General features: G+C 41.8%; 1 protein-coding gene across 2 annotated transcripts in view; it reads right to left on the bottom strand.

Annotated features, from left to right (window-relative positions):
* Positions 1-11720, bottom strand: part of LOC140587378 (NLR family CARD domain-containing protein 3-like) — a 35944-nt gene extending 24224 nt beyond the window's left edge. For both annotated transcript variants that reach the window (XM_072708640.1, XM_072708641.1), the window contains exons 1-2: positions 11584-11720; positions 5710-5823 (exon numbers count right to left, since the gene is read on the bottom strand). In XM_072708640.1, the coding sequence (XP_072564741.1) occupies positions 5710-5823; positions 11584-11690 (221 nt within the window). In that variant the 5' untranslated portion in view covers positions 11691-11720. The remainder of the gene's footprint in view (positions 1-5709; positions 5824-11583) is intronic.
* Positions 11721-13616: the final 1896 nt, after the last annotated feature.

The raw sequence follows: 13616 nt of genomic DNA, 5'->3' as shown, positions 1-13616 counted from the left end.
TGCAGATGCTGGGCTGATTCTGACTTGGTGCCTTTTCAGAACCTCCCTGCATTTCCACTGGTTTCAAAAAAGAACGGAACGTAAATGTTATGTAGGCAGAAGTGAAAGTAAAGGCAATCTGTATTTCATTTTTTGGATTTATTCTCGCTCACTGTTATACTGCCATCCTTTTAAGGATCTTGCAATATAAGACTCTGCTAAAAACTGAACTTTGTAGCCTGCCTCATGATCTCTTCGCCACTCGAACATCATAAAATTTTATTTATTTGACTTGAGGCATATTTATACTTTACTGTTAAACATATTCACACTTTATTATTAAATCTGGCCAGTACATCTTTCATTTTTCACAGAATACAAAACATTACGTTGCACCATTTATGTGAATTATACAAGTGTTTTGGTGCAAGTTGTTTCACTGCCAGCACAGGCGATATTAAGCTAAACTACACTGCTCAAAAAAAAATTAAAGGAAGACTGAAAACACATCAGATGTGAATGGGAATAAAAATCATGCTGGATATCTATGATATGGACTGGGTAATGTGTTAGGAATAAAAAGATGCCAAATCGTTAGATGGAAATGAAAATTAACCTACAGTGGGCTGAATTCAAGGACACCCCAAAAATCTAAGTGAAAAAATGATGCAGCCGGCTAGTCCATTTTGCCGAAATTTCATTGCAGCAACTCAAAATCATACTCAGTAGTTTGTATGGCCCCCACATGTTTGTATGACTGACAACATCGGGGCATGCTCCTAATGAGATGACAAATGGTGTCCTGGGGGATCTCCGGCCAGATCTGGAACAGGGCATCACTGAGCTCCCTGGACCGATACATAATGTCCCAGAGGTGTTCTATTGGATTTAACTCAGGCAAGCGTGGGGGCCAGTTAATGGTATCAATTCCTTCATCCTCCAGGAACTGCCTGCACACTCTCGTCACATGAGGCCGGGTATTGTCCTGCACCAGGAGGAACCCAGGACCCACTGCACCAGTTTAGGGTCCGACAATGGGTCCAAGGATTTCATTCCAATACCTAATGGTAGTCAAGGTGCCATTGTCTAGCCTGTAGAGGATATGCCTCCCCAGACCATCACACTACCAAACCAGTCATGCTGAACAATGTTACAGGCAGCATAACATTCTTCAGGGCTTCTCCAGACCCTTTCAAGTCTGTTACATGTACTCAAGGTGAACCTGCTCTCATCTGTGAAAAGCACAGGGTGCCAATGGCAGACCTGCCAATTCTGGAATTCTATGGCAAATACCAGTCGAGCTCCACGGTGCCGGGCAGTGAGCACAGGGCCCACTAGAGGACATCGGGCCCTCAGGAAACCCTCATGAAGTCTGTTTCTGATTGTTTGGTCAGAGAGATTCACACCAGTGGCCTGCTGGAGGTCATTTTGTAGGGCTCTGGCAGTGCTCATCCTCTTCCTCCTTGCACAAAGGAGCAGATACCAGTCCTGCTGAAGGGTTATAGACCTTCTACGGCTCTGTCCAGCTCTCCTAGAGTAACTGCCTGTTTCCTGGAATCTCCTCCATGCCCTTGAGACTGCGCTAAGAGACACAGCAAACCTTCTGGCAATGGCATGTATTGATGCGCCATCCTGGAGGAGTTGGACCACCTGTGCAAACTCTGTAGGGTCCAGGTATCACCTCATGCTACCAGTAGTGACACTGACTGTAGCCAAATGCAAAACTAATGAAAAAAACAGTCAGAATAGAGGAAGAGAGAAAAATATCATTGGCCTCCACCTGTTAAACCATTCCTGTTGTGGGGGTCGTCTCATTGTTGCCCCTCTAGTGCACCTGTTGTTAATTTCATTAACACTAAAGCAGCTGAAACTGAGTAACAACCTCCTCTACTACTAAACTGACCAGTATCCCAGTATCAATATCCCAGAAGTTTAACTGACTTGATGCTATACTCTGATTAAAAAGTGTTCTTTTAATTTTTTTGAGCAGTGCATATCAGATTTTCAGCACCACCAGCTATTGCCATCTACACCTATTAAGTTCTCAGACAACTCCTCCATGGTAGAATAAATCAGCAATGGCGATGAGTAAAGGCTGATTTATGTGTTCTGTGTTGCATGAACACCATAGATATGGCACAGGCGCATACCCGAGACTGCAGCCTGACACGAACCTCCTCAAAAAATAACTACAGTGCCGTGATGCAGACTGATCAAGTGATAAATAAAATAATTAAATTAAAAAAAGAACAATGATTAAAATTGCAAATATTGCTAAGTTTCATTTCCGATAACAGTAAAAATGTTTTAGCAAAACTTAAACCCACCACGCTCAGCCAGCTAGGATTTTGACAGTGTAATTACAGAGAAACACAAACAAACCAGCCCACAAGTATTAATGCTCGCAATGGTCTAAGGCCACTCACATGGCGTAAGCTCTGTATAGGCACAAGGCAGCCTTTAGAGTACAGGGAGCAAAACAATGGAGTTGATGGTGGACTTCTGGCAAAACAAGGAGTCCCTGCAACCAGTCACCACCCAGGGGGAGGAAATGGAGGTGATGAAATGTTACAATTACCTGGGGCTCCACCTAAACATCAGATTGGACTAGGCTGACAACACAGCGGGGCTGTACAAGATGTGTGTAGGAAGGTGGCGAATATCTTTTATCAGTCCACAGCGGCCAGTATGCTTCTCTACATTGTATTCAGCTGAGGAAATGATGTTAGTTCAGACGATGCCAAATGCCTCATCCGGAAAGCCTCATTTCTCAATTTATGGGTCTGCATCTGTGAATAATACTTTTTTTTTTTTGCAAACTGCAGCTTGGTTCTTCCCTGTTTCTCATTAATGAAGGACTTCTTCCTCGCTTTACGGCAGTCCTGCTTCTAGGAGCCTGATGGTCCTAAAAGTGCACTTCACACCTGCAATTGTTTCCCATTTTTTTCTCACTGTTGAAGGTCACTTGAAGTCATCCTATGATCAATGAGAAACTGTTGGATAAGTTAACGGTCATCTCTGGCATTAGAAAGTTACTTCTGTCCTCTACCTGGCTGGTTTCTGGTCGTCCCTAGTGTCTTCTACTTCACTTTGTTCTTGAGTACTGCTATCTTAGAAATTTTTAACCTGGGATCTGCTGCTCAGTGTAGCCTTCTAGCAGCAGATATACAGTATATATATATACACACATACATACACACATACATACATACATACATACACACACACACACGTCTATTGATGTCCGTGTTTGGCCCTGGAAGTGAGGACGTAATTCAATCTGGATATCTCGTGATCATTATAAGGGACAGGTCAAATATACTGTACATCATATACCTTTTGTAGCTATAACAGATTCAACTCTTCTGTGAAGGCTGTCCACAAGGTATAGGAGTGTGTTTATGGGAATTTTTGACCATTCTTCCAGAAAAGCATTTGTGAGGTCAGGCACTGATGTTGGACAAGAAGGCTTGGCTCGCAGTCTCCACTCTAATTCATCCCAAAGGTGTTCTATCTGGTTGAGGTTAGGGCTCTGTGCAGGCCAGTCAAGTTCCTCCACACTATACTCACTCATCCATGTCCTTATGGACACTGGTGCGCAGTCATGTTAGAACAGGAAGGGGCCATCCCCAAACAGTTCCCACAAAGTTGGGAGCAAGAAATGGCTTTGAATGTTTGAATGTTTGTACCTTTCACTGTAACTGAGGGGCCAAGCCCACACCATAATCCTCCCTCTACCAGATTTTACACTTGCCGCAATGCAGTCAGGCAAGTTCCGTTCTCCTAGCAACCGCCAAACCCAGACTCGTCCATCGGATTGCCAGACAGAGAAGTGTGATTCGTCACTCCAGAGAACACGTCTCCACTACTATAGAGTCCAGTGGCAGCATGCTTTACACCACTGCATATGACGCTTTGCATTGCACTTGGTGATGTAAGGCTTGGATGCAGCTGCTCGGCCATGGAAACCCATTCCATGAAGTTCTCTATTCCCTGTTCTTCAGCTAATCTGAAGGTCACATGAAGTTTGGAGGTCTGTAGCTATTGACTCTGCAGACAGTTGGTGACTTTTGCACACTGTGTGCCTCAACATGCCTTGTTCCCGCTCTATGATTTTACATGGCCTACAACTTCATCAGTGAGTTGATGTTGTTCCCATGTGTTTCCACTTTGTTATAATACCACTAACAGCTGACCGTGGAATATTTAGTAGCGATGTCTCTATAAATTTTTATAAAAACTCTTATGGGACATAAGTATCATCGGACATTACTCAACGGATGTTTGCTCTTTGTCTTTGTTCTGCACTCTATGTTTGTTTCTTGGCAATTTTTGCACGTTGCTGCAGGCAGTACACAAGAGAATTTTCCCCTGGGATCAAAAAGTATATTTTATTTCATACTTCAACACTAAAGTGTCACATTTATCCAGATCAGAATCAGCAACCATTTTAATATCACATTTGGGAAAGAAAGCAATTGCTTGATTTTTTTTCTGATGACTTAATAGCAGAAACTTATTAAGTGAGTATGCTCTTGATGATGCTGGTGTAAAACCTAAGGAGAAGACTTTGTTTTACTTTGAATTATTTGAGCTTTCCTAGAAAACAGTCTGAGCTGGGCTTTTTTGGTCAAGCTGATGTTACTTTTGAGTGGATTGCTGATGCAGATACCAAGAAATTTGACTGTGTCGTAATTTTTCCATTGTTCAAATTGAAACCTCAACATGAACTAATGAGACCATGACAATTTATTTGTTATCAAAAAAAGTAACATTCATCACCAAAAAAGACAAGCTATTTTTCAGTCATTCTTAAAGGACATACAGTAGTGTACAGGTGAGCTTTTTTCCAGTTGTATGCTGAGTATTTAAATATAAAATGCATTTTTCAATTAACTAACTTCCAATTCCAGCTCACAGGAAGTCACTTTTTCTAGAAATCTGTCAGGGTCAGCATCCGTTTGTGTCTCCTCCCCTTTTGGCCGACAGGTGTTGCTGGTCATCCTGTCCTCCTCCGTCTCTTGCCTTTCAGCCCCAGTGTGTCTATCCCTAGTGTGTTTTCTTGGTTCCGTAACCTGCTGCATAAATCTGTGGGCTGAGCGTGGGGCTCAGAGACTGTTAACCCTCTAGTTGTGGGTTCAAGCTTGTCCTCAGGCCAGCCTCATCTGTTTATTTATATTTATTAGTTGTGTTCCCCAGTATTTATAGTTTTATTTTCTGTTTTCCTGGTTATAGGTTGCCCTGCACAGGTTCTGTGCTTGTTATTGTAACTCACTCTACCTGTTGTTTGTTGCTCTGTCTCAGTTAATTGATTAATTGTCATGCCATGTTCCACACCTGCCCTCTCGTTCAATTTTACCTGTTTCTATTTAATTGCCCATGTTTTCTCTGTTCTTTAGTTAGTCATTGAGTGTGGTGTGTTCCTGCATGTTGGAAGTGCTGTCCCCTTTGTTTTTGTTAATGTTTTGTTTCTTTAATAAACTCCTTTTTTGTCTTGGAGCTGCTATAACAGAAATCTTCATCTTTTTACGTGAGATGTAATTTATATAGAATACAGAGAGATAGAATACAGACAGAACTTCTGTTTAAAATTTCAAAGATAATGAAGAGAGTTTGAGAGTTAAAAAATTATGTATTAAGTTTTTTCCCTCTTAGTCTCATATATGCCTGTATGCCTTTTGATTAAGAGTCCGAGTGTTTTAAACAGTGTTTGTATAAATGCACATTTACCTTTGATATGTTGGAAAAGGTCCCGCTCTGAAGTGCAATGGGGGCGCCATTGACCAGTCACTCTTCATGGAAATACAGCTGGGTGCAGCTGAGTCTGCTCTCTCCATCAGGACACTGTGGACAGACAAATCCTCAGAATATAAATATAATTCATGTTAAGTGGACAACATGATGCTAAATCTTCAGTTATGCCTTCTCTTCTGCCATCATGTACTCTGATACGCCATGAAACCCTTGATGTAATCCAGCTTGTTTACAGTTACCTCATGTGAAATTGTCTCAACTTGAATTAAGATTCTTTTATGAAAGATTTAGTGACATTGTTACAGCCTCTGTCACTAGACTTTTTCTTGTAGGTCGTAAAGGTGATGATACACAGGGCAACTTTTTGAGCAATGTTGCTGGGCAATTACCAGCCAGGGGAGACAATGGGCAACTCATTTGGTTTTGGATGGCCGCAAAAATTTGTCCATTGCCAAAGTTTTTCGAGTAGAAATTTGTTGCCTACTGTCAATGGGAAAGTGCCGAAGCAACATTGTCCCTCAACATTGCTCAAAACCTTGCCCTGTCTATCGTCACACTAACACTAAAAAGCACTGTGATATACAGTGTATATTATATATATATATATATACAGTAAAACCGGTCTAAGTCGACACTCGCGGGACCAGCTTAAAAGTGACGACGTAGAGAATTGACGAGATACACTCGTACCTTACGAGATACACTTGAAGTCGATACTTTGGCGACTTATGTCTATCTCGCCGTTTTGTCGACTAGTAAATATAACTCGCCGTTTTGCCGACTTATAAAATCGACACTTCGGCGACTTATGTCTATCTCGCCGTTTTGCCGACTAGTAAATATAACACCATACCTCTACTACACCGCACTATACACGCGAGACTTAAGACCAGGGAGCGACTAGTGCGATAGGTGGGGATTCCCCGTTTCTACATCGCCGTGGTGACAAGCAGGCGGTTTGAAGCAGGCGGCGGGAATGCAGCGATTGGGGTGTCGACTTACAGGTAGGAAAATTCATTCATTTGTGTTCTTCGGGACCGGGATTTAGGTGACGACTAAGGGAATTTGACGACTTACAAGCGGCGAGTTACACAAGGAATTTTAAAGGAAACATCATTAGGAAAAATCGGGACTTTTGCTTGAGCTTCGACTTAGGCACATTGACGAGTTACAAGACGGCGACTTAGACCAGTTTTACTGTATATATATATATATATATATATATATATATATATATATATATATATATAGGCCTATATATATATATAGACACACACACACACACACACATATACTGGTACCTTAACCTACCTAAGAACAGTAATGTTCACGGACAAATCGGATTATGAACCAAATGTTTTGGAAATTTTTTGTACCGGTTCGCGAACCGTATTTCAGGCTGCGAAGACATATAGTGTATGTGTGTGTATATATACACACACACACACACACACACTATATATACACTGTACATATATACATATACATATACCAACACGTTACGTGTCCGACGAGGGGAGACAGAATTCTGGATCATTGCTACACGCCATACAGGCAGGGCTACAAAGCAGTTTCACATCCAGCTTTCGGAAAATCCGACCACAACGCCATTTTCCTCATCCCTCAGTATAAACAAAGCAACGTAGGGATGAGGCAGTCACGAGGGAGGTGAAAGGCTGGTCTGCCCAATCAGAAGCTACGCTACAGGACGCGCTCGAGGACGTAGACTGGGACATGCTCCGGTCATGCGCAGACGACATCAAAGAGTTTACGGAAGTAGCAGTTAGCTTCGTAAGCATGCTAGCGGAGGAGATCATCCCTACAGTGAGAGTCAAGTCGTTCCCGAACCAGAAACCGTGGGTGGACAGATCGATCCGCGCTGCAGTGAACGCCAGGACCGCCACGTACAACGCGGGTCAACGCTATGTCAGATTGCTGTTTGTAGACTACAGTTCAGCGTTCAACACAATAGTGCCCAGTAGACTGTTCACAAAGCTGAGGGACCTAGGACTCAGCAGCCGTTTGTGTGCATGGGTGTTGGACTTCCTCACTGGCAGATCTCAGGTGGTGAGGGTGGGTAGGTGTGTCTCCGACAGCGTCTCCACCAACACTGGGGCGCCACAGGGGTGCGTACTCTCACCACTGCTGTACTCCCTCTACACTTCTGACTATGTGGCCACTCATGGTTCGAACACCATTGTGAAGTTCGACATATATCAAGGGAAAATTGATCCTGTGCCTGGAGAACCTGACATTGGTGCAAGTGGAAACCTACCGACCTATCTCCAACAATGATGAGGAGGACTACATGGACGAAGTGAAGAACCTGACATCGTGGTGTCAGGACAACCACCTCCAGCTGAACGTTTGCAAGACAAAGGAGCTGGTAGTGGACTTCAGAAGGAGTCAGCAGCGAGTCTACAAACCCCTCAACATCAACGGAGCTCCAGTGGAGAGGGTTCTGTCCTTCAAATATCTCGGTGTCCACATCTCCTCAGACCTGACATGGTCTGCTCACATTCAGGTCCAGTCCAAAAGGGCTAGGCAGCGTCTGTACTATCTGCGACAACTTAGGAAGTTCGGGGTCTCTCCAGTTATTCTCAGGACTTTCTATTCAGGTGCTGTGGAGAGCATCCTCACACAGAACATCACATCCTGGTATGGAAATAGCTGTATTCAGGACCGTAAAGCTCTTCAGAGTGTGATCCGGGCAGCAGAACGCTGCTGCAGGTCTATCCTACCTTCCCTGCAGGACATTTACATTAAGAGATGTTGGTCCAGAGCAGTCCGAACATTGAAGGACTCGTCCCATCCCAGTAACGGACTATTTCAACTCCTGCAATCAGGCAGAAGGTTCCGCACTATCAGGGCAAAAACAGAGAGACTCAAGAGAAGCTTCTATCCTCAGGCCATCTGAGTCCTAAATCAGACCATGCCCCCACTCCCCTCATAGCATTCCTTAATTGAAACAGGACTTTGTAGGCACACTGTTTTTATATTGCGGTGCTATTATAGCACAATGCACTTTAAAACTATGCACTGCCCTTACATTTATACAGTTATACTTATTCTATTGCACTCATTTCTTTACTTATTTTTACTTTTGTTAATGTTTGCACAGTCAAGGAGCGGCTCAGGGTACATTTCACTGTGTTGTTGTACTTGTATGACTACACATGTGACAAATAAAGATCTTGAATCTTGAATATATATATATACTGTATACACACACACACACACACACACACAGTGGGGAAAATAAGTATTGAACGCGTCAACATTTTTCTCAGTAAATATATTTCTAAAGGATCTATTGACATGAAAATTACACCTGTGGCCTGTACTACGAAGCGGGTTTACTGGCTTATCGGGGTAACTTTGCGAGTAACTTGATGACGTGTGGTGTAACTTTGCGATTAACCTGTACTACGAAAGGTGGGTAAGTTATAGTCGAGGCATGTTGCCATGGCAATTTACGCTAAGTCTCAAAACTGCTCCAAGCAGTTTTTGTTCTTGGTTAAGTCGAGGTTTCTGCGTAAGCCAGCCCTATATGAGCACCGCCCCTCCAACTACAATTTCTTCGAAGACAATGCCGGCGTACCTGGATGATCCGTATGACATTGGCACGCGAATCGTGTGGGGCTCTCTCTGTTAATATGTATGAAATGGAGCAATGGCATATAATATGCATACAATGTATTAATTAATAACTGTTACAGAGAAAGTTATTCTGAAAACCCAAGGGGTGTGCATTGTTCCCTGTTGTCCACTGATCAAAGCACACTTCACTATAGATGTGCCTGTCTTGTCTAGTTTTAAAGTTATTAATCCATTCATGTATTGTCGACTGCACAGTATACGGATACATTCGAACATTCAAAATTGAATATATAATTAAAATTCGCATGTAAAGCAATCTGGGAAACAAAGGGGTGTGCAACAGTCACCATGAGCCCAAAATACTAAACCACCATGTCATTACAGCTGAAAGGACCTATATTATATTAGCTATTAACATGATTTGGCATAAATCACAAAATGTTTTGAAGCGGAAAAATAATCGGTGTGCATCGATGTCTGGGTACTGGACATCACGATTCTGTCATTAAAAACGCCCACTTTACTTCCGTAAAGATATTAAAGCCAGAAAACTGAATATGGAATATGAGGCTAACATAACCGCAGTGACAGGTTCCTAGTCGTTTTCTCACTACACATTTGCTTCTGCCTTGTCCTGTTGTAAATCATTTATTTGTTTGTTAAACAGTGGCTCACCTTCTATTAAGTGTCATATGAACAGACACCTCTTTATTATTAGCTGTAAAACATAGAAACACGCTATTAAGTGGAGGCTATAGACACAACAAATCTTTCATAATGAGTAGAAATATAAATACATAGCCCTACCACTTGACATGATGTTCATCTTGAGTTGCTGCCACATACACTTTACTATTGCATTTGAAATCGGATCAGTTATTGTTAATATTAGATTTACATTATGAGTAACATTACAGTAATGGAACTTCACTGAGCATTACATTACTTAGCAGCATATAAAAGGTAACTTCTGAATTGTGTCGCATGTATTAGCCTCTGTAATCATTAACAGTATTTCAATTCTTTTCAGTAAACACGTACTTCATAGTCTAATACTCGGTCGTGAGATATTTTAGACCACGTTTTATGACCGTGAAAATGTACGTATGCATTTTCTCCGTTGTCAATACGTTGCCAACAAGCCTGCCTGCTTTTGTTGGCTGCAGTGGTATTGGACTTTCTTTACAGCGTTGATTTAAACTCCTCATAACCCTGCATAATTAGCTTGCAGTCTTCCTCTGTGAAACATATGGAGGTTGCGCTATGAGTCAAACGGTGCCTTGCGTTGCCGAACATGCTCTATATATGTGAACGCGCACAAACTCCAATGCAGTTAACACCGTTTTAACAAATCAACTTCTTAACTGGCGTCGTAGTACTGATTAGCCCCGATGGAGTCAACCTGATTTTGTCAACCTTGCGTTAGCAAATTACCTCGGGGTTAAGTCTGATTTGGTTAAACCCCCTTCGTAGTACAGGCCACTGGTCTTAGGTTTGCTTGAATCTAGTCACTTCTGGTCCCATTTTTATTTTAGTTCTATGCTAATTATTCTTAGTGATTCCCAGTTTGTGATTAATACTGCTTAGTTTAATACTGCATTGTTTGTAGAGATCCTAGTCCTATGTTTGTCAGTGTTCATTAGTCATTAAGTTTCCCCACCTGTTGCCTGTTTTACCTTCACCCTTGCTATTGCTTAATTCTCATTCCCCACCTGCCCTTCTTCGTTAGCCGCCTTGTCAGTATGTATTTAAGTGCTTGCTTTTGGTCTGTTCTTTGCCTGGTTATTGTATTGTCTCTGCTTGCTGTTACCTTGCCTGTTATTACTTTAATTGTTGTCTAGCCCTATTCCCATTATCTCTTAGTCCCTTGTGTGTGAGTCTTAAGTTTGTTAGTCTGTTTTCCAGTTTGTTCTGACCCCTGCTCTCCCCGTATGCATGCATGTGTTTCCAATGATATGACAGTAAAAAAAAAAAAAAAATGCAGGGCATATTTTCAAGTCTTACTGGTGCACCTAGTTATAAAATTTAGTTGTACTGTCTCCGAAAATGGTCACTGTTTAATTGCAGGTTTTTGCAGGAAATGCCATTTAACAAATGATAAACACAAATCTACCCCAGAGCTGAATCACTGAAGTCTCAAGGAAATGTATTAGGCTAAAACTGATACTCTAATTCCTACTGCTTCCAAAAATGCTGGAAAGGTTTTTTGGCAACTTGTAAAGAAGTGCAAACACACACAAGTTGTCTTACCCCTCAGTTCTCTGTCTTTTATATTCCTCAGAGGGGCTTACTTCAGAAGCTGCTCCTCTCTTCTTACACCCCACAGAGGGGCTCATTTCAGAAGTACCTCCTTCCATTTTTGTGCTGATCCAGGCCAGATGGTTCGTGCCGGGGCCTCTGTGAACACAAAGGGTAAAAAGAGAATATATACACAAAATCTAGTACAGTATTTTCACTAGTAACATTTCTCTGTGGTGGCCCATGCCAAAATCTTTGCTGCCATGGCAAAAACATGTCTGTCCAACCAATCATATAATGTGATTCCTTGGTGACTTGCTCGGGAAGCCCAATTCCCACATTATGGAATTCTGGAGGTTAATTGGACTAATAGGCTGTATTCCATTGTCATTGAGCAGACGCTTATATAAAGCTAACAAAATGACCTAATTTAGCTATTTCTAGAAAAACTAACAACAAAGGACACAGGTAACCAGCAGGCATTTAGTTAGGTGGAGGACAGCGAAGCATCTCTCCCCCCTCTCACATCTCTCTTATTCACACACACACACTAAACAAGCTTCTCTTGCTATTTCACCATTGTGAGGGCCAAGCAGGCCAGGGCTCAAGGACACTAGGAGGTTTTTAACGCAAAAGATGTATTACAAATATTTACAAAAATACCACAACAGAAGTAAACTTAAATGCAAACTAACAAAAGTATCAGAAATTAACTTAAGATGGCACAAGAACTCATCTTACAACAACATACTAACACTGACTGACAACTCGCAATTCACAAAATGATACAGGTATATATACACACGCAGTCTTGGCCAAGCCATCAGGCAGAAGAGGAAACACAAATTAATCCAATAATTAAAGTAAATCACAAAACAATCCATAAACCAAATATCACAAAATATAATCACCAGCACTCAAGCAAATCAATATCATTGTAAATCAAAACATAAAGCCAAACATTAAGAAAAACAAAAATTCCATTACTCCCGACACATACTATAGCCCTATTTCCTGTTTCTGGGATGAGTCAGCTTTTACCCTGCTGCCACATTTTACTCCCCCCAACCAGGCCTTTCTCAGACAGCAAACAAAGGTAATTAAAACAAAATAAACCATAACTTAATGTCCACAAAATAAATGGCATTGTAAAAGAATCTAAATGTGTGTGGCTTCATCCTGAAACTTATGCAAGCAAGAGTAGAGGTCGACCGATGTATCGGTTTTGCCGATTAATAGGCACCGATAGTTGATTCCCGGAACTATCGGTTATCGGCAAAAATCCACGCCGACAGTTTTTCCGGGTTGCGTCAGAGCTGAAGCGGCTGAGAACGGTCTGTTATCCTTATACAGTGCAAGAGCCAACATATATATCTATGGCAAGTGCCGCCTCTATAGGCGAAAATCGCTGTAAAGCACATGCTTTTGTTTTGACACGTGATACTGTTAGTTGCAAGGAGAGCGCAAGCTGCTTGGAGAGAGCGCGGTGCACGGACAACGCTGACACTTCAAATGCACGTTTAAAACACAGACAGCGAAAAGGTATGTATACAGTACACTACAGTACATGTTTTCATCTCAATATAAAGTAATTCATTTGTTGATTAGATTCTGCATTGGAGAAAGAACAGCAGTATGTTTGTCGACAAGGCTGAGAGGACGCTAACATTAGCAGTACAGTACATCAAGCGGTTAAAATAATGTGGCAAAAATACACGCAAGTCCGACCCAAATGTTTAATGTCATGATTGTTACCATCAGGAATGCATTCGATTTCAGTTCTTTTTATCTTCAGGCACAGGGTGCGATTTGCCGGGGGGATGGGGGGATCCGACTGGAGCGCTTCGAAATAGTGAATCTTTTTGCGACGCAGTGTTTTACTGATTCGGAGTTTCAAAAAGCTCTGTTGATACTTTGCTCACCTTCTCTATATAATATATTTGTTGTTTGAAATGAAATCATTACTATTATAGGCCTAACTTACGATGTTTTTATTAAATTTGTTATCACGTAATACAGCTCCCTTCGTATTAAAAAGATTTCAT

This window comes from Paramormyrops kingsleyae, unplaced genomic scaffold (assembly GCF_048594095.1).
Source record: "Paramormyrops kingsleyae isolate MSU_618 unplaced genomic scaffold, PKINGS_0.4 ups198, whole genome shotgun sequence".
Taxonomy (NCBI): Eukaryota; Metazoa; Chordata; class Actinopteri; order Osteoglossiformes; family Mormyridae; genus Paramormyrops; species Paramormyrops kingsleyae.
Note: the sequence above shows the minus strand (reverse complement) of the source record. Positions and strands in the feature narration are given on the sequence as shown.